The sequence below is a fragment of the Lytechinus variegatus genome, chromosome 2, assembly GCF_018143015.1.
Source record: "Lytechinus variegatus isolate NC3 chromosome 2, Lvar_3.0, whole genome shotgun sequence".
Lineage (NCBI taxonomy): Eukaryota > Metazoa > Echinodermata > Echinoidea > Temnopleuroida > Toxopneustidae > Lytechinus > Lytechinus variegatus.
In genome coordinates this window covers 20,779,872-20,801,991 of record NC_054741.1, presented here as the reverse complement: position 1 = coordinate 20,801,991, position 22,120 = coordinate 20,779,872, and the positions used below count along the sequence as shown (strand labels likewise).

Below are 22,120 nucleotides of genomic sequence, written 5' to 3'. Positions count from 1 at the left end.
TTATCTTTTCATGCTGGTATGGAAAATGGACCAAAATTATCAGAGCCTATAATTATTACATGAAATAAATTTTTATATTTCATGATTACTCATGAATAACAACATACAAGCATATATCTGGTGGCAATTTTTTTCTATTCGGGGGGTTATTTTTCACAACCTACTTTCTAGACCTGCAACATGGGACAAGCTTTAAAGGTCAAGTCCACCTCAGAAAAATGTTGATTTTAATCAATTAAGAAAAATCAGACCAGCACAATGCTGAAAATTTAATCAAAATCGGATGTAAAATAAGAAAGTTATGACATTTCAAAGTTTCGCTTATTTTTAACAAAATAGTTACTTAGTATATGAACGAGCCAGTTACATCCAAATGAGAGAGTCGATGATGTCACTCACTCACTATTTCTTTTGTTTTTTTATTGTTTGAATTATACAATATTTAAAGTTTTACAAATTTGATGATTAGGACCTCCTTGCCTAAAGCACAAAATGTTAAAATAATGGTATTCCACTTGTTCAGGGAGGAATGAAACTTCATTTCACATGACAATGACGAGAAAATTAAAATATTTCATATTTCATATAATAAAATACAAAAGAAATAGTGAGTGAGTGATGTCATCAGTTCCTCATTTGCATATCGAACGAGATGTGCATATAACTGTTTTGTGAAATGAAGCGAAACTTTAAAATGCCATAACATTCTTATTTTACATCCGATTCTGATGAAATTTTCAGTGTTATGCTTATTGGATTTTTCTCTTTTTATTCAAATTCAATTTTTGTTGGGGTGGACTTGTCCTTTAAATTAACATTACAATGTATTATGCAGTGTATGCTGTGTAATTATCTTCCTGTCAGTGTTTTTTTTTTAAAGTTCACCAATATTACCCAAGCTCCACCTAACACAATGGCAGCAGTAGGCCTACATTAAAAAGTTTCACTGGTTATAACTTCCTACTGATTACAAAGATGAAAGTGGATCATTTTCTTTAAAGTTGTAAGCAAAATAATAAGCACACAAAGTGAGCTTGAAATAACAGTAACAGGGTCATAAATATGTATTCATGCAAGGTACATCCAAATGTGTATCATCCACAAATGAACAATGAATTTAAAAAAAAGATACTGATAAACACAGTAGTTGATCGTATTTTATTTGGATTCTATAGGTAAATCGTAATCTTCACGAGTTCATCCACCATAAACACTCCTAATGAGTTTGAGCAAAAGGATAGCCCAATATAATTTTACAACTGACTGTTTCTCTTAAGTAATATGTTTCTTCAATGAATATATCATTCAAAGAAAAAATACTGAAATTCTTCTCTCACATCCAAACCAATAATAATGGGGCATTTCATGAAGTCGCTCTTAGCATATAAGCTTTCAAAATCCGTGCATCCGATTGGCTGAAAAAAGAAATTTAGTGGAAATCACTGCAAAAAAAAGATTTGTGAAATTGTCCAAAAACCTTTGTGGTTGAACTACATGTGGGGGCATCGTGGTCTAGTGGTTCTGACTCTCGCCTTTCAGACAGAGGGTCGTGAGTTCGAATCCTAGCCATGGTGTATTTTCCTTCAGCAAGAAATTTATCCATACTGTGCTGCACTTGACCCAGGTGAGGTAAATGGGTACCGGCAGGAAATAATTCCTCAAAAAGCTGTGCGCACCAGAATCAGTATCTAGGCTAGCTTAGCCGGGGTAATATAGGAGCGCCTTGAGCACCTAGCAAGGTGGACTGGATATGTGCACTATACAAATCCTATATTATTATTTCATGTACGGATAGCCAGCTGTGACATTCAAGTTCAATAAGCTCATTCAACACTCAAATAATTTATAAATGTCAAACTGATTCATTAACCATTAAAGCATGAGGAAAGAGCAAATTAAAATTAGTAAAAAAATGTAAAGAAAAGTTTTGACATTTTTGACTTCCCATAAGTTTGGTAAGGAATTAGACCACAGTCTAGGTTAAAGAGAAATGCCAGTAGTTGCAGTAAACACTGATTTCATGAGAAAGTCTGTAAAACCAGGCTTAATTGTCAGTATATCATCGAGGATCTATATCTGGTACAGTTACATAAACTGAACTTTGTGAAATCTTGAAATCTACGCTGAAAAATGTGCACACTGAAGATCACCAACACAGATAGGAACACGTGGGACAGTGTATTATTATTGTTGGAATAAAGACCCGACGGAAGTGACCGAATCCGCGCTTATTTTGCTTATTTCTCAGCAATTACACAATTTCTTCAAGAATCCTTCGGCACATATTTTTTATTCATACAAACAGACACTTGGGTGGTCATTCTATAAGATTCTGTAAAAAGTCATTTTGAGATCGTTACCAATACTGGAATTTATCTTTAACACAGACTTCAGATATGGGTCATCATGTCTTTTGATCCCACACAGAAGTACACTGTAAATGTAATCATAATTACTGTAGGCATTTATAAGAGCTTAATTGACACTTTGGTGTATTTGTCTCAACTTAAACTTGTTTCACTTGATCTGATATTTTTTTTCCAACATAATTCACCGATGAAATTTGGAAGTAAACCCCTTTAAAGATACACAGACAATGAGACAAATGAAATAAGTCAACAGATAAGTACACTGAAAACTTTGTTATGAATTTATCCATCATCGGTCTTTATACCCTCCCGAAACAGGTACCTGGGATATGACCTTTCTTCGACGTCCTACTTATCTCTCAACTTCCTTTCTTTATTGGTAACATCTTCCTCCCGCATTTCCCTCACCCCTCTCCCCCTTCCTCTTTAAACCCCTATCCCCTTTATCCAATACCTAGGCCTTCTTTAAAGGTGGGTCTACATTGCATATTGCTCACTGTTGGTAAATAGACATTTGCACATTTTTGCTACAGAATTGTCTTTAATTTGTTTAATATTCCAATTATTAATTCTACGATTTCCTGTTGAGTTCTGGCTGATGTATACTTTTTTTCACAAAGAATGGTAGCATTGAAACTAATGAAATACATAATTATAAACTGATATGACTTGAGGGTTGTGGCTGATAATTAGATTACTTCTTCCTCATATACATCATCCTGGTTTTGATAGCTCCTGAAGGGCAAAAAAGCTCAATGATGCTGGTGGGCTGGGCCTATTCATCTTTACACGGATATACATGTAAAAGCTCAGGGAGAAGAGAATCTCCCTGTAAAGGCCTGTATTATCCCTGCACACTATCTGTCTTAAATACAAAATATATAAGATCAGTGTCATTGTGTATCCAAATTCAATATACACCTGGATACATATGAATCAATCCATCATTATTATTCAACAGTCAGAATACTCATATTTGCGTTTATACCATTACCAATACCAAGCACATTCAATGTTGAATAATTTTGGCAAGGTATAATAGTGCGTTTCAAAGTCTATCCAGCTATTCACTCTTATATGAACTAAAGAGGTTGCTGGCTTGCTGCTAAGCACTTTACATTACAAAAAATATCTATTTACATAACGTTATTCAATCATGTACCAGTACTTATATCCATAGAGATATAGGTAGGGTCCATCATTGGAACCACTAGGATACATTTTTTTCTCTCTCTCTCTCTCTTATGTAGACACTCAATAAGCAATGGGATTAAATTATAAAAAAAGCAGTGAATGCTTTATTGAGTTCACTGGCATGGAAAATTGGATGAGATCACAGAGAATCTCATAGGCTTGTTGTAAGCATGATGGTCTGTATCTTCACATGATACTATATCTGCAATTTTCTTTTTGTATTCCATTTTGTTGCTGGCCCATTGTATATAGAAATAATGGTCATAAATCCTTTGTCATAACCGAAAAGAACTCATTCTTTTATTGGTCTGGATGTTCTATGCAAGGGTCGATGCCCAATGTGCCACAACATCAATGTATTGGGTGGTTACAGTGTACAGGTATATACATGTACTAAAAATTTGCTGATAACTGTAATGCAATGGGAATGAACAAATTGTATATGATTAAATTAAACCCCACACAGCAGAACCAGTGATAGAAACAACCACAATTTCATGATCATCACCATCATTATTATCAGTAAAACAATTAATCTCCAAAGCAAACAATATCATCATATTATCTTCACCATCACCATCTTCTTCTTCATCATCATCTCATTATCATCACCATCATCATCTTAATCATCATCTTCATCACCATCAGGCATCACTGGCATTGTCATGAATATCATCGTCATCAATATTCACCATCCCAAATCCCAAAACTTTAAAAACAGCCTCATTATTCCGATAGGTCTATCAAAAAATAAATAAAAAGAAGTGTGTCAGAAAAATAAGACTACTAGAAAAAAAGGCTGGATAACCATTTGACCTCAACCTGACCTTAATTCACAATGGGGATTCCCCCTGACTCCCTTGTCCTCAGTGAGGTCACAGTCTGCCCTCCAGCAAGATCTGGGTTAAACTATTCCAAGGAGAGGTAATCTACACCTCTAAAAATAACACCACTGGTTGGTAGGGGGTTAGATGGTGACAGACCAAAGGACTCTACTACAAGAAGTACTCACAGTGCAGAGTCAAAAGCAAGGCAAATCCAACTATGTATCTACATGTATTGTACTAGGATTAAATGCTGATTTTTCCTTCGATTTCTCTGTTTTACTTTATGTTTCTCAGGAATAAGCCATTAACCTTATGATCCACGTGTATTTCAGGTCCACGATAGCACTACAACCCAGATGAGATATTGTATTTTCTAGTTTGAAATTACAATAAGTACCAAACACTATTTTACTCTCGCTCTAATTCCATTCTACCACATGTAAACATATGAATATCAAATAGAGATTAAGGTTAACTTAATTTTGGTATATTAATTAGTTATAAATACCCCCCCCCCTCCTCTTCCACCATAAAGCCATACCATGCAGTATAAATGCTGGGACAGTACATGTCCTATGTACTCTCTATTCAGATCCTATTTAATACCATTTTGCACACAGTATTAAATGGGATTAGCAGAAAGAGTTGAGACAGTTTACAGGCCTACACTACAAGGGAGGGGGAGGGGGGGGTCTTTTAATATTATGTATTAGGCTTCATAGCTCTGTCATATACAAGAGGACTTTCATAATTAAAGCCTGTAAAAACCTTTAGTTTAAGTAAATGTTCAATTATGTAAAATATATAAGAGTATAAAATCATTCAAACCCACATGTAATTTCAAGAAACTTTGTGTAATTTTGAATACAGTATAGGCCTATAACCAACAAAAAAATCAACAGTGATCCAACCGGGACAAAGACTGCAGACTGACACATGCAAGTACCATATAAATAACACAAGTGGTCTGCTATTGTCTGCAAATGAAAAGTGGATACCTTAATAGTCTTTGATAATAATTGTGTCACAAAATCAAACAATGTCCGTTCAAAGTCTGACGTTGATTACCTGGAAAGACGTATATCATCCGCTAAATTAGGTTTATTTTGCCATCTGATTAAAAGGGATGGACAGAGGGGTGAAGAAAACTAATCCACAAAAACAAAAATTGTGTGTGTTCAGAACCACCCCATGTAGACAGGCAGAGAAACATTCAAACAGAGGAAAGAGGGGTATAATACCCCTTTCATAAACCCAATTATGCGGCTAATAGCAGCATAATTTGGTCGTAAAATTGGAGGAGGACAAGAGTAATCCGCATTATTTTGATGCTGCTATTATCCGCATAATAGCAGCATCGGGGCAAGATTTTGAGTTTATGAACGCATTTCCAAATAATGCGGATAATTGCCATGGTGCGGTCACAAGGTCACCCTTTTCCAACACAACCGCATTGGAGGTGGCGTGTCCAGTTGTCATGACGATTATCCGCCTTTTTCAGGCGCTTGTAAAATAATGCGGTTTATTTTCGGAGTTTGTGAACGCAATTTTTATTGAATTATCCGCATTACTCTTAGGCGGCTAATTGGAGGATAGGTTTATGAAAAGGGTATAAGGATAGGTGTTCTTGATTGCAATAACTTCTTCCCTTGTGTACGTAGACTAAAATTAAATCAGCATTACACTACGTTCTTCTTTTTACTGATTGGAATGGAGGCCTGACATTTAAATCACAAATGCTTGAAGTTTGAACCAATTATACTCTTCTTTTTTAATATCAACTGCTGAATTATGAAATTTCAGAGTTTTTTGGGTGCATGAATCATTTGGCCATGGAAAACACAATAGGAATTTTAACACATCCAGAAAACATCTTCTATCTGGTGAAAGGGTATGAGGACATGCAACAATGGTCAATTGGCCATGCTTTTTAATCTGAGAACAAATAGCATAGGATTCGTCTAGGAATAAACTCAAACAACAGATTATTGGAATTGTATGTGTAGGCTACAGCTCTTGTACATGTATGGTCTTCATTGTATAAAGCATGCATGATGCACCAAACAACAAAAGAATACTGATAAAAACATGGGGTGAGGGAACAAAGGCCACAACTGAAAATGTACATCTCTTGAAATCGGGCTGCAATTTTTTTTCAGGGGGGGGGGTATAGTCTCAATGTACTTGATTTTGGAACTCTTTTAAGGGGCTCAACATAGAGTCTACTTTTGCCATTACTGCCAATAAATCTTTGTCCTCTTCTTGTAATACATATAAATGGAAATGAAACATCAATCTCATTTCTTTCAAAATACATGCAGTCCCATCTAATTCTACACTTTAAACAAATCAAGGAACTAAGACATATTATTAATAATTGACCACTAATATAGTATTTTATGTGAATAAAGTTATGATTCTCTAGTGATCAATCATGATATAGCATACAAACAGGGAAGTTCTATAAACCACAAAGATGATTGCACAGCCAGTTATAATGTACAAAGCTCACTCAGGTACAAAGCCTCATTATGTACATTTGTTACCAGCCTGTAGTCAGTTGTCCGTTGACAATTACGAATCACCAACCTTTCCAATAACAAATGCGATTCTATTGTATTCTTCATCACATACATTCAGCCTGGTGTGTTCATTGCTTTGTTGATATAGGAAGTTCAATGGTTAAATTACGAAGCTGAAGGAAACTGCACTGTCATGTGCTCCCGGGCACTTTTACACAAAAGCTTGGTTGGTGGTGTGCACATGGTAACTGGTACACATAGAGACTTTTGTCTGAAATCAATCTAAAAATACACTATTTAAACTATTATGAACATTATATTCTATCTGTAAGGATTACATGTATATTTATCCAAGGCCATTGAAGGACATGGTCATGAATACCCTAGGTGGATACCACCTCGACGTTCATCAGTTCCAGCTTCCAAATATTTTCTGATCAAATTTACCCCGATCAGAAAATACAAGGTAATTTTGGTAGTGTGAAAGCAAATTATGTGTAATTTCCTCAGAAGAAAATACCCACTAAATAGTAGGTACATGTACTTGTGAAAATGACAAGAACTTCCGCTGTGATTTTATCAAGGTAACAGGTATTTTGGCAGTGTGAAAGCAAATTACAGGAACTTTTAGCCCAGTTGGGTGTGGGCGCCATGGGTGGCTGCAGAGCTAGAGATTTTGAATATTGCACCTTGCTTGCTCATCAGACCATACTGCGCATGCTCCTAACTTCAGGAACTTATCCCGAAGGGTATGTTTCGGGCAGTGTGAATAGGGAATGATTAATGGGTACTTTTTAGTCTGAAAAAGTTCTCGTAATTTAACAGGGATTCTTGTGATCGAGGCGGTTTGAAACAACCTATTAATGGTGCTGCTTTTTTAGCAGCCCCATCAATTCCCAACCTACATGTATTTGTATGATAATCTTGATATGATTTTAAGAATGCTATGCACAAAACCACACATTATATTGTAATCACTGGAAATGGAAATATCAAATGAATGGAATAGGCCTCAATGCCCCTCGTAATGTCCTTAGAGATTTCTTGTCCCCGTTTTTCATTCCCCCCCCCTTTTTTATGTTGCATATCAAGTTTTCTCTAAAGAAACAGGGCTTTGCCCTAGAATAATGAAATATAAGGCCTATATTTGGAGTTACAATAAAGAAGCTGGGAAATGTGGAAAACGACAGATAGAGAAGCATGACACAGTAATATGAGATAACAGAAAAATAGAAAGACTGAGGGAGAAAGAGAGAGAGAGAAAGAAATACAGAGAGAAAATTACAGAGTGATAAAGAAAGATTAGGGCGGTGACACTGCAAGTCTTTTGAGATTGGGTGTAACCATCGTTCAAATACAGAATGACGTAAAGAAAATATATTCCTTTTGTTCTCCCCTTTGTCATATTCCATTCACTTTTTTGTCAAAGAGAAATGTTGGCCTATGATACGAGGTATCACCAAGGCGAAGTGCCAATAGACTTCATTACAGATCAAAATACATGTACATCATTGCACAATTATAAAGCCAATCAAGCTCTTTCAGCTTCATAATAAAGTTTATTAGAAGGTTTAACAGGTTGAATTAGCTCTCTGCTTGTGTTATTTTCACACTATATCATGCATGTAATATCTTTCAATTCATTTTTTTTTGGGGGGAGGGGTCTGTAATCTGTAACCAATATGCTTTCCCATCTGCAGGTGGTCCTTCCCAGTTTGAACATTCATGTTTCTGAATCCTGATCGCTTCTTTGGTGAGCTATATCCATTTTGTTCCTGTGGCAACATTTAGAGGTCAAGTCCACCCCAGAAAATTGTTGATTTGTATCGAGAAAAATCAAACAAACATAAATGCAAATTTTGCAAATTTCATCGAAATCGGATGTAAAATAAGAAAGTTATGACATTTTTAAGTTTCGCTTATTTTTCACAAAACAGTTAAATGCACAACTCAGCGATATGCAAATGAGAGTCGATGATGTCCATCACTCACTATTTCTTCTTTTGAATAATACATTATGTCAATTTTTACAGATTTGACAATAAGGACCAACTTAACATAACCATAAACTGTTTAAATAATGGTAATTCCACTTGTTCAGAAAGAAATAAAACTTTGTTTCACTTGATTTCATATAATAAAATACAAAAGAAATAGTGAGTGGGTGACACCATCAGTCTGCCAATATGCATTCCGACCAGGATGTGCATATAACTGTTTTGTGAAATTAAGCAAAACTTTAGAATGTCATAACTTTCTTATTTCACATCTGATTTTGATGAAATTTTCAGTGTTTTGCTTGTTGGATTTTTCTCTTTTTTTCATATCAACTTTTGGTTGGGGTGGACTTGTCCTTTAAAGAGCCAGAGAGTGGGGTCATGGGTTCATGCCTATTAACTCAAAACCATCTACTGTATAGCCATTTGTTTCACCTTTCAATACGTATATACAGACTTCCTGCACAAGATTGCTTTCTGGAATTACAAAGTACAGTATTAAAGGGGGAGTGAACTTTGTGTGGTCTCTTGACTGTACGTTATAAATACATAATCTTAAAATACATTTTCAGATCTACTAACACTACAGAGAATAAATTGACCTATAATTGTATTTGTATAGAGAAACTAAAATGTTTTGAGAGGAAAAATACTTTATTTGCTACTTTGTGACATAATAATTGCAGTATAAATGTATTGAGTAGTTAATTAACATGTTATCATTCAATTACTGTAGGTCTATATTGCTAGACTTCACTAGCATTATGGGCCAGGAATGAGTAATTGAGGACTCGGGATGGCGCTATTGGTTGGAATCACAGTCAATTGTGAACAGGTCATGAAGCAATAGGTGGTTTCAGACCGCCTCGAAGTTTGTCAGTTCCAGGTATTCTCTGATCGGGAAATTTACCCCGATCAGAAAATACTAGGTATTTTGGTAATGTGAAAGCAAACTACGCGTAATTTCCCCGAAAGAGAATAACCAATAAATAGTAGGTACTTGGCGAAATTATGAGAACTTTCGCGGGGATTTTTCCAAGGTTGCAGTTATTTTGGCGATGTGAAAGCAAATTACGGGAACTTTACGGGAACTTTACGGGAACTTTTAGCCCAGCGTGTCGTTGGGTACGGCACCGTGGGTGGCTGCTGGGCTAGTGATTTTGAATCTAGCGCCTTGCCTGCTTATCAGACCATACTGCGCATACTTGTAACTTCAGAAACTTACCCCGAAGGGTATGTTTTAGGGCGGTGTGAATGCAGAAATAATTAATGAGTATTTTTCAGCCTAAAAAAGTTCTCGTAATTTAACGGGGATTCTTGTGATCGACGCGGTTTGAAACCACCTAGTGTGATCTTGAAAACCACATCATGAGGTGATCCCGTACTACGGTGTCCAACATCACTTAAGATTGCTTCCAAGATTGTTCAGAGCATGCACAGCTATGCTGAACCGATTCCTACCGAGCTTCGCTTAATAATGAGAAAGGGGTCTTGAATTTCCCTACTTTATGACCCTCCTGTGCCCTGCATATTGTGCATGTTTGCAATTACTGGATAGAAATTAATTATTTTAAAGGGCTATTACGCGATCTTGTCACTTTGATTAACTTTTCAGGGGTTTCTTTTTCATCGCATATTTTGGCAATTAAGAAAATGCACAAAGCAGTTGCTAGCACAAGGTTAAAGGTAAAAGACAGTACTTGCAGCCAACAATTATTTCATGAGAAAGTTTTTAAATGAAGGTTAATTTTCAAAATATTATCATACATCTAGATCTAGTACATTAACTTATCTTGGTAAAATCGTGAAATCTCAGATCAATATCTATATTCTGATGATCACTAACACAAAAAAGCATATGTGGGACAGCATATTGTTTCGAAAACACCCGACACTTGATAGAATTCCGTTATTATTTCGCTCATTTCTCAGCAATTACGCATTTTCTTCCAGAACTACATGTATTAGGCACATAACTTTCATTTATACATACAAAAACTTTGATTGTATTGTAACTGCATTTGATTCTATTCGAACTCATTTTGAAATCTTTACCACAACTGGTGGGTGTTTGATTTAAGCTGTTTGTAAGTTAAGAGCGACTTTAAGAACTATTGGTGATCCTTTCTTGTGGTAAATGGTATACACCATTGGCGATTGTTAAGCAAGTAAGAATGGATCACCAGTCAATCTTAAAGTCGCTCTTAGCTAACGAACATGGAAGATCTCTTTCAAGACCACTTTGAACTTTCATATTACACATTAAAGGACAAGTCCACCCAAACAAAAACTTGATTTGAATAAAAAGAGAAAAAATCAACAAGCATATCATTGAAAATTTCATCAAAATCGGATGTTTAATAAGAAAGTTCTGACATTTTAAAGTTTCGCTTCATTTCACAAAACAGTTATATGCACATCTCTATCGGTATGCAAACGAGGAACTGATGACATCACTCAATCACTATTTCTTTTGTATTTCATTATATGAAATATTTTCATTTTCTCGTCATTGTCATGTGAAATGAAGTTTCATTCCTCCCTGAATACGTGGAATTCCATTATTTTAACATTTTGTGCTTCAGGCAAGGAGGTCCTATGCGTCAAATTCGTAAAAATTGAATAATTCAAAAAAAAAAAAAAGAAATAGTGAGTGAGTGACATCATCGACTCTCTCATTTGGATGTAACTGGCTCGTTCATATAACTATTTTGTTAAAAATAAGCGAAACTTTAAAATGTCATAACTTTCTTATTTTACATCCGATTTTGATGAAATTTTCAGCATCGTGCTTGTCTGATTTTTCTCTATAAATTCAAATCATCATTTTTCTGAGGTGGACTTGACCTTTAAGCTAATTTTCGGACTGTATTAAGAATAAGGTCTATTCTACTGCTTATAGAATTCATAAACCATTACTTTTGTGATGATTTTTGTGGCCGATGTGAGGACTGAAGATGCTGGTCACATCAAAGAAAAAAAAAGTTTTGAGGATTTTACAGAAGAATTCATGAGCTGATGGCAAAATTGCCCATTATCCCCATTTGATGTTTTATTCTGATCTCATCTCATCCTCTAGGTTACCTGCCATATCTTATATGTAAGTAATTTTCAATAAATCTCCAAAAACATTTGGAAAGAGCAGGGCTTGACTTAAGCAAAGGCCACTGAAGTACCTCTGGCACCTACATGTACACTTTGTCTGAAAATTGAAATGCATGCTGCGTAATAAGAAATCTAAGTTTTTGGCAAGTTTTGCCACTTGAGATTGCCTGGATCCATTTAGATTTTCTATCTTCAAACCATACACAGCCACTCTTTAGTTCACAAATTTAATCATCTGCTTCAACCCCGCCACCAGCAAGCAGCAGACCAATTTAGCACACGCTCTGCTCAGTAACATATGGATCTCTAATAAACCACTCTTGGGAGAGCATCTTCACACAGTCGATAGCTCTATGATATAACCATGTAACCTACCTTATAAACAGGGTTGATAAGACAAGAAACTCTAGAAGTGTGGACCCCCCTCCCAAAAAAAAAAAATAATAATAAATAAATAAAATTTAAAAAATCCTCCATTCATTTTCTTTATGTCCATTTCATTACTTTTATTTATTTGTATTTTCATTTACAAAGGGTAGTCAGGGTACCACTGTCAATTTACATTTTACTTCCCATAACAGCCCTCCTGGTGTCCTGACAGTGACCTAGGTCCTGCAATACCTGTAAATATAAAGATTTACAATGAACCGCAAAAATAAAAGAACCACTCCAATTGGTTCCTTGTCAGTGTTTTGAAGCAAGTGAGCGTTAATAGTGATCCTTACTGGCCAATGGAATTTAGTGATGCTACAATGTATTGTAAACTTTCATGTTAAATGGTCCTGTAGTGATGAAAAGTGAACACTGAAAGATAAATTCCAGTTGTGGTAACGATCTCAAAATGACTTTTTACAGAATCCAATATATAATGACCACCCAAGTGTCTGTTTATATGAATAAAAAATATGTGCCGAAGGATTCTGGAAGAAATTGTGTAATTGCTGAGAAATAAGCAAAATAAGCACGGATTCGGGCACTTCCGTCTGGTCTTTATTCCAGCAATATAATATACACTGTCCCACGTGTGCCTACCTGTGTTGGCGATCTTCAGTGTGATTGTTTTTCAGCTTAGATTTTATGATTTCACAAAATGCAGTTTATGTAACTGTACGAGGTCTAGATCGACGATGATATAGTAATACTTAACCTTGGTTTTACAGACTTTCTAACGAAATCAGTGTTTTACTGCAACTACTGTAATTTAGCTTTAACCTATTTCAATTTATAATAGATAATATTCAATACATTATTTCTACAACTCAAAAGTCTTTAAAATGCCTCCTAGCTTTTTTACGCCAACCAAAAAGGTATCTTGGGATGTGGGAATGGAAGTTGTAAATCTGAAAAACTTTGATAATGTCATCATCTTACAGGAATACTGTAAGCTCACATTTCCATGATCAAACTCCCCAACATTCGTCGCTCTGGGCTACAAAGATGAGTCAACATGTCATGCATGTAAATTCACTATAATTGCTGCACATTAACCACCTACATGTATTGAGTACTGACCCCCAAGACATCAAGCATGTTCAAGGGGTGTGAAAATGTTGACTCTAACCTGGTTTTCAGGCAACACTGAAAAGTGAATATAATCAATTCATTACATGAATTCTACAGTCGTTCACTCTTCTATCGAACCCGGCTATCGAAATAGGCTGTGCATTCTGCAATGATTACAATAACTGGAGATAATCTTCAACTCAGAGAGACTGTAAATATTTCAATTTAGATCATGACCCTAAAGACACCGACTGTTCTCATTACCTTCCTAAAACTAGTTTACTGGAAACTACAGGTGTAGAATGCCTATGCTGCGGTTTCGAATTTCGCGCGTAACGTGTCACCCAACTGAGAATGTTTCCATAGCAACAAGATCGCTTAAAATTAAGTGATTTTGAAAACCACCTTCGTGTGATGCTGGGAATGCTAGCAAAGCGACCTTCCAAACTGGTTTCCTGAATCGGTTTCCAGTAAACTGGTTTTAGAAAGCGTAATGAGAACGGCCTCTTAGTGTTGGGCCCTGGAAAATGATGGATGAGTCAATATATCTCCTAACATTTAATGACGTTCAGCTCAAATACTAAATGGCAATTTTACACCTTTAAGAGCCTCAATATGTTTTGAGGGGAAGGGGCTGAGTGATCAAGATTGTTCTAAATGCAGCTTGATTGAAGTAGGCCTACATGAAGATGAACGGAGTGTGGCAAAAGCCAGATGAACCCCCCCCCCCCCCCCCCCATCCTTCCCCACCTTCGTTAGATAATTGAAATCACAGATAAATCTGTCAACTCTGAAAAGAGGCTTTCTTTATTAGTGTATAGTCTTAATCTGTCAACAGATTAATTTCCTTTGTAACCATAATAGATAGGCCTATCTTCATTATCTAACATGTTGTCTCTATGAAGTGGGGCAAAATTGGTTAGGGTGATATTAGATCATTTAACATATATATAGCAATCACATATTGTATGCAAATAAATGACACATCAAACAATGAAAATACAGAACCTATTCAACATCGCAAGAGCATGATTCAAAACAGTTGCTCATGTGTGTGATTCTTCAAAACCTCTCCCCAAATACTTTTCTGACACCTAGCATGCATACCTGTACCTTGTTCAGAAAACTGACATGATTTTTCCTTTTCTCTTTCAATGCCACATTTACTGTCCTGCTTTAAATATTCTTACTTTATATTCATTAAAGTATTCATGCAAGATATATTTTGATACAGCTTTCTAGCTGCCATTATCATGTATTTTATTTTTAATAAATCTTGAATCTTGACTCTGTCAATGGCAGTACAAACTTTCTTTTGGCAGCCTGGGTTCTGAGGCAACACTCCTACAGACAGTCAGGAAATATTAAAAGTTGAAGAGGTTATAGGTCTAAATTTTCTTTCCATCTCATTCCTATGCTCCTTCATTTGCTAAAAATGTCCAAAATACAAAGCGAATTTATGGGAAAAGGTGTCTTCCCTGTAGGCTACAAAGCTTTTCTTCTTTGGAAAAAAAAGGTATTTGACTGTACAATTTCAACTTTCAATATTTTCCAATTGAACTTAATAAATATAATTCTAGAATTATGGCTTATTGAGTAGAATCACAAGTGTGTTTAGCTACAGCAAAGTGGACAGTACAAATTTTCATTATGATGCTCTTCAAATGTGGTCAAAGGAGTCTGACCAACCATTACTGGCAAAAGTGGTAGATCAGGAGGGGCACGGAGGGGCACTGAGGGCCAAGCCCCCCCCCCAACCTGGCCTAAACTATTTGCTAATGTAACTGACTATCATGTCTGTTGGAGGTAAATTGGCAATTTTGGAAGTAGTGATAACCTTTCTTTTTCTTTTTATTTTGGGGTCAATTTTTATTCGCAGACAGTTGTATAATTTCTACCTAACAAAAAGCTCTATCTTCTAGGTTGATTTGTAGATTTCTTTTCCTTGTTAAGAGATCTGTTGCTGGGCTTGCATCATGAGCTTTTGGACAAATTTTGCTATAAAACTCCCACTATAAATACCATCATTATTACCAAACTAGACCATGGCATGCAGGCCTAGATATTTGGCTTGAGCTTTATGATGTCACAGTGGTTGTTTTTTACTTAAATCTGGCTTGATAAAGTAAAAAACTTTGTAGTGGATTGAATACGGATACAACCATTTTGGTTAGCTAAGTAAAACACTAACAAGTGCCATAATTCACTTTGTCAATCAATACCAAGAGTTGAATACCAGCCCTACATGTAGTTTTGAAGTCGAAGGCAGGGGTGTGAGTGGTCACAAATAAAAAAAATCTGAAAAAAATCTGAAGAGTATTGAAAAAGTCTGAAATAGAAAGAGCTCCCCTACTTTTTGTACAGAGGAAAGCCAAATATAAGCTGAAATTCAGCTGAAAATCAAAACAAAAAAATCTGAAATCGGATAAAAATCTGAACTCTCACACCCCTAGTCGAAGGCTTCCCCAGTCCCCATATTCCATTGCTCACATGTAAGCCTATATTTCATTTACCTGCTTTATATATTTCCCTTCTGTCTGATAGACTGAGTATCAGGTTACATATATAAGCATCTGAGCCAGTCTTACAAAGAAATGTGATCGATCTGATCAACCACAGCTATGGACAGCCAGCAACGTCACAATCTGAAATGCAAATTTCTTCAAAATATTTTGTAGATATGATGTTCATGCATTCATCATTCTCTTGAAGATTCAGTGTGATTCTCTGTGTTTACTATGGAGATTGAGCAAAATTATGCTGCATATACTATAGAGCGCTTAAGGTGTATTTATGCTTCCATTGCGAGGACAGAATCAGCGTTTTCAAACGTAGATTCAAAACGCCGATCTTAAACATGGTTCTGGGAGTGCTGTTTATGTTTAACTTTTCAGAGGCAATATCACGATCTCTAGCTGGCTTTGCATCATAATTTTCATTGAGCAGGAAAGCAAGGTAAAATTGGGCGTGCCTTTTATTCGAGTTTTTTTTCCGAGTGTTGTTATTATGTGGAGATAACATTGAGCAAAGCGACTATATTTGCCTGCAGATTTTCATCTCACGGGAAGCAGGTACCAAATGACGTCATTCAAACACGTTTACGATCATGGTTCTGTTTATACTTCCCCAGAAAGCCTGATTCTGGTCAAACAACGTTTACAAATGTACCTTTTTGTGAGTTTACAATCGGCGTTTTGAAACAGCGTTTAAATGAAAGTAAGCATGTACGCAACCATGTTTTGGACTAATCACGTTTGGAAACGCTGATTCTGGCCTGAAAAGTGGAAGCATAAACACAGCCTTAGAGACTTCTGACAAAGTAAGTATTAAGCATTATATAAGCAAGTATAATTATATTTCTTGTAGAAAGAAATTATGGTATGGATGGATTTCCATACTGTTGAGATTGATTTGATCGATGGTAACTCTTAGTAAGATGGGACCCTGGATTGCAGTAAATAGGAATAGCAGTCACTTCCTGAACGAACCTTCATTGCTAGCCAAGGCCACCGTTTGATTGCTGATTGGAATAAATAAGAAAGGTCATATTACTGTATCATGACCAAACAATGAACGGCACTCACTAATTTTCTTTGTCTGAAAAGGGAATAACCATGGTAAAATTGAGTGAATTAACTCCACACAAGGTTTCAGTCATTATTTCATCTTTGTCACTGCCTAATCCAGTATACAGATGATTTTTTCAAAAACAAAATTCCATTAACAAAATTGCCAATTGATTTTTTATTATACAAGTATGTAAGTTGAATTCAGCCAACCAACTCTCACTTTATTTTTCTGAATTCATGACTTACTCAAACTTTGAACAAGCAAAACATACTGATTGACTAGAGAATTTCAAATTCAGTAATTTACTAAAAAAATGAAGAATTGGGTGCACATACATGTAGGCCCGTTTCTATTTGCAAACCATGATCTATCAGGGTTTTTGTTATAAGGTCGAACAGACCAATATCAGGGGGAAAAAAGAAACAAAGCTATCAGCGAATCCTAAAAGAGGAAATAATATCAAAACCTGGAATTTTGGATTACACTGCTTACTTTAAAGAAAACAAAATATTACCTTAAACTAAAGGCCTTATTATTTACAAAAAAGAATGATGAAAGATGGTATGGCCTTTAGCATTATTGGAGATTTACAAAGGAATTCCCCCACCAAAAAAAAAAATTCTTATCACACTTCAGTCTTATATCGTATCTTTCACTGGCCTTCATTACCTATATAGTCGATAGAGATACATTCAGTGATCACAATCAGCACGTGTTACCATTGCAATGTGATCTACATGTATCTATGATCAACAATGGGGTGAAACATTTTAAAACACGGGCCGTGTGGTCCAGTGGTTAGAACATTTGGACTCATAATCGCAAGGTTGTGAGTTCGAATCCCAACTCTACATTGTCTCCACTTTGATAATAAGGCCCAAGAGTGATATCTGTCGTCTATTACATCAGCCATACTATGACTGATTAACCTAGACGTAAAATGTTTCCAAGGTAATTGGTTATATACCAGCTTGGCGTTTACCAGCAAAAAAAATGCTGTCCTGCTGAGTTCCTATGGGAGTTACCACAAACAGAAACAAACAGAAACAGACAGATGTAGCTGATGATGATATACATATGCACTCTAAATTACAGGGATTCAAAGTGATTCAAGAAGGATCCACAGTGAGTGACCAGGAATCCAGGATTCATCTTGAATCTTTAATTAGATTAAAATCTCGAACGATTGAAATTCAAATCTTTTAGATGTAATTCTTTCAGCTTTGAATATAAATATCTGTTTGACTAGTGTCATTATCCAACCCATGTCAACCTGGATACATGTTTCACTTCTTCTGCGGAGGTGCCATGGCCGAGTGGTCTACGTGTAAGGAGCCTGACTATGCATGGAAAGTCCGGATGTTTGATCTCCGGCCGAGGCACCTATCCTGTGAGCAAGGCATTTAATTGACAATGCTCTTTAATCCTGCATTCAAATAAATGGAAATACTAGTACTACTAGTATACACATTCTTGGTTACTAGGTGTGCAGTTTTTTTTTAATGTTTCACTTCTGACACTACTACTGTTGTCATAGCTATAGACCAATTTAATGTTCTATCAAAAACCCAGTTTGTTGCTTTGTCAGACAATATACAATCACCTCCTACAATTGAAACAACAACATTCCAAGAAAATAGCCCCCCCACAAAAAAAGAGGAAGAAAAAAAGCAAAAAACATTGGCAATCATAATGACATTTTTTTGTTATGCTAGCTTTTTTTCAATGTACACAAAAAATTGTAAATGAGCCCCATCATTACTTTTACAAACAAATAATATTTCATCTTCAAATAGAATTGAACGAGCTTTCACGATGCACAACAGTTCACTCGGTTGCAAAATAATGCTTTGACTGTGAGTGTGCACATTTAAAAAATATTCAAAATGCCAAAAACTTAATTAACTTTTTATTACTTTAAGTGCACTTTTCCCAATAGGTTTTATGAATGGTGTTTTATGAATAGTGTTTTATGAATAGGTTTTATGAAAGTGTTTTATTAATGGCTAGGCATGATCTTAAAACTATAAACTAATAATTTAAGGTTTATTTCAATAATTCTTTGTCCTGTTCCTCCCATCTTCTACTCTTTAAGATAACGTGAATGCCAGTGTGAACTGTCACTTTTTAAAATGAATTTCAATAATGCATGAAGTACGATATAAATCGATCCATCAAGTGAAAAAAAGAACATAATAATTAATAGAATGTTCCCCCGAGTGTTCACTTTCACTTTTCCTCATTGCCTGACAGGCCTCACAGCACATAATCATACATGTATACGATACTGGATAATAGCAAATGCCATCATCAGACATATTGATCTGCAAATTGGTTTCCACGGTCTCAACATATCAATAATAAACTTTGCGCTGTGTCATGGCATGCATGTAACACGACTCTGCTCTTTTATTATAGGCCCTCTCTTTAATTAGACAATTATAAGCTATCATATGTTTGAAGATCATTTCTATGTTACAAGTGCAAGATTAGTCTGCCCTCTTACCAAAATCTACAATGCACAGTACAGTGTACATGTTTAAGATGTAACATAAATAGGCTGTCATTATTTATCTAAATATGATTATCATCATTATTCAAAAAGCTTTGCCAAGTATCTGACTCTGGATTGAAAAAAAAATCTAAACTAATTTATGTTAATTTATCTTTAAAATCAATTTGTCAAAATAAGGAGACTGATGGATACTTCAGACTAATTCACTCATCCTGTCATCGATTTTGTATTACAGAGAAAAGAGGTAAACATAACCATAATATATTTGGGAACTTTGGAAATATTTATCATGAATGTGTAGAAGGATGACCCATAATTATTTAATAGAAAAAAGGTATGCAATTAAAATGAATCAACTGAATTATAATTCATGCTGCTTTGTTTTTGAGAAAATCAAAGGCAAGAATTCACACAGATAAAACAAGGCTATGTAATTAATTAGTTCTTCATTTCAATAATTTTAAGAGAATAATTATTCATATCCTGTCAGGCTATCTTTATCAAAGTTTTCTCTTCAGCTCATACAGTCCATAGGAAAATGGAGCAATATAGATCATAAATTCAATATAGGCCCATTTTGTTGACTAATATTACGATTTAAAACTTGGTATTATGAAATTATTTAAGAACAGTAACAAACAAAATCCATAATGGTAATGATGACTGATTGTGAATATGATAAAAGTCATTGAACATTCATATTTCTTGTTATTTTGAGTAAGGAGTAGATTGAATTGATAACAATGATGATGATGATGATAAAGATGATGTTGGTGATTAAGATAACAATTGGCAATACTGATGATGGTGATGATAATGATAATAAGATCATTTATGATCATCATCATCATGATGGTGATTGAGATGATAATTACAGCTGATACTGATGATGATGATGATGGTGATAATAATAAGATGATGGTAGTGAACTGGTGATGGAGATGATGAAGATGATGGTGATGATTGGTGCTGATACTGATGATTATCAATGTTGATGTTGATGCTGGTGGTGATGACGATGATGATGACGGTGATGATGATGAATATGATAATGAAACATGATGATGATGTTGCTGATGAATGATGATGGTGGTGATGAATGATGGTGATAATAATAAGATGATGGTGGTGAACTGGTGATGGAGATGATGATGATTGGTACTGATAGTAGTATAGTACTGATGATGATGACAATGGTGATGATTGGTGCTGATACTGATGATAATCAATGGTGATGATGATGCTGGTGGTGATGATGATGATGATGACGGTGATGATGATGAATATGATAATGAAACATGATGATGATGTTGCTGATGAATGATGATGGTGGTGGTGATGATGATGATGATGCTGTTATTGTTGATAATGATGTTGGTGGTGATGGCGATGATGTTGATTAATGATGCCATGATCATAAACATTTTTTTTTTTGCATCTTCAGTATCTCACCTTGTAATAAAGCCGGAGCAAATAGATGTGTAGGTAGAGACTGAGCGTGAAAGGGGAAACTTCTCCCCCTACTCCTTCCTCCCCCTCCCCCTGATCCACTTGCACCACTAGAGCTGGTGCCACTTCCACTGCCCCCACCTCCTGACCCTGAACTGGGGGCACTGTTCTCTGATGAACTAGGGTCCGAATCGGGGCCTCTACTTGGTCCCGACCCCCCAGGTATATTCATTGCTTGTCCATTTGTATGAGTACTCGTGCTGCCTAAAGACCGAGCGCGGTTCCTTTGTCCATTTGTCGAAGAGGATGCACTAGAATAAATACGGGCTCCATTGTGATGTCCATTGGAGCTACCAATTGAAAGGTACCCGCCACTGGCTGTCGAACCACCCGGCGAGTCTGCCCCACCAACCGCGGCCCCGTACACCGTCCTGGGACTAGAACTGACTTTCTGCCCCATGATCAACCAAATATTCCTATTTATCACCACCTTCGCGTAAAATTCCAGAGATATTCCTTTAGGATTGGCGACGTTAGCCCTCCGAGTATGCCATGGTAGTATCCATATTCACGAAACACTGATCGGCCATGTTGTTGTGACTGTGTTTTGCTATTGCTTAGTCGTCTCATACATATGACGTAGAATCCAAACAACGGGGTAGGGTATACGGTGTGATGTGTGCACCGTCTACCAAGAAAAGGGGAAATGTGATGGCGTCCCGCTAAATAATTTTATTGGCAAGATGGACTGAGTAGGAAGCTTTGGGGGATTAGTGCAAACACAACCATTGTAAAAGTTTTTTTAAGTATTGAATGTTGCCCAAGGGTAATCGATGGAGGCGTAAAGAGCATTCACAAAACCTATAAATCTATCCCATAATCCCTAATCCATATCAGATACCAAAAAACTTGCTGGGGCCCTCCATAATTATGTAGGGGCCGCTGCCACGCTGTAGGAATGAGATCTTGGGAGAGGTGGCTACTCACGGGCGTAAATCTCAGGAGGGATAGGGGACACAATTTTTTTAATTAATCAAATGGTTAATACGTTAATGCTTGGTCAAGAGCT

General features: G+C 36.0%; 1 protein-coding gene across 1 annotated transcript in view; it reads right to left on the bottom strand.

The window, feature by feature from the left end:
• The window catches only part of LOC121407542 (E3 ubiquitin-protein ligase znrf2-like), a 32,521-nt gene extending 10,799 nt beyond the window's left edge, over window positions 1-21,722 (bottom strand). Inside the window, exon 1 of the mRNA XM_041598674.1 lies at window positions 21,055-21,722. Within this exon, the coding sequence (XP_041454608.1) occupies window positions 21,055-21,511 (457 nt within the window). The 5' untranslated portion in view covers window positions 21,512-21,722. The remainder of the gene's footprint in view (window positions 1-21,054) is intronic.
• Between the last annotated feature and the right edge of the window lie 398 nt (window positions 21,723-22,120).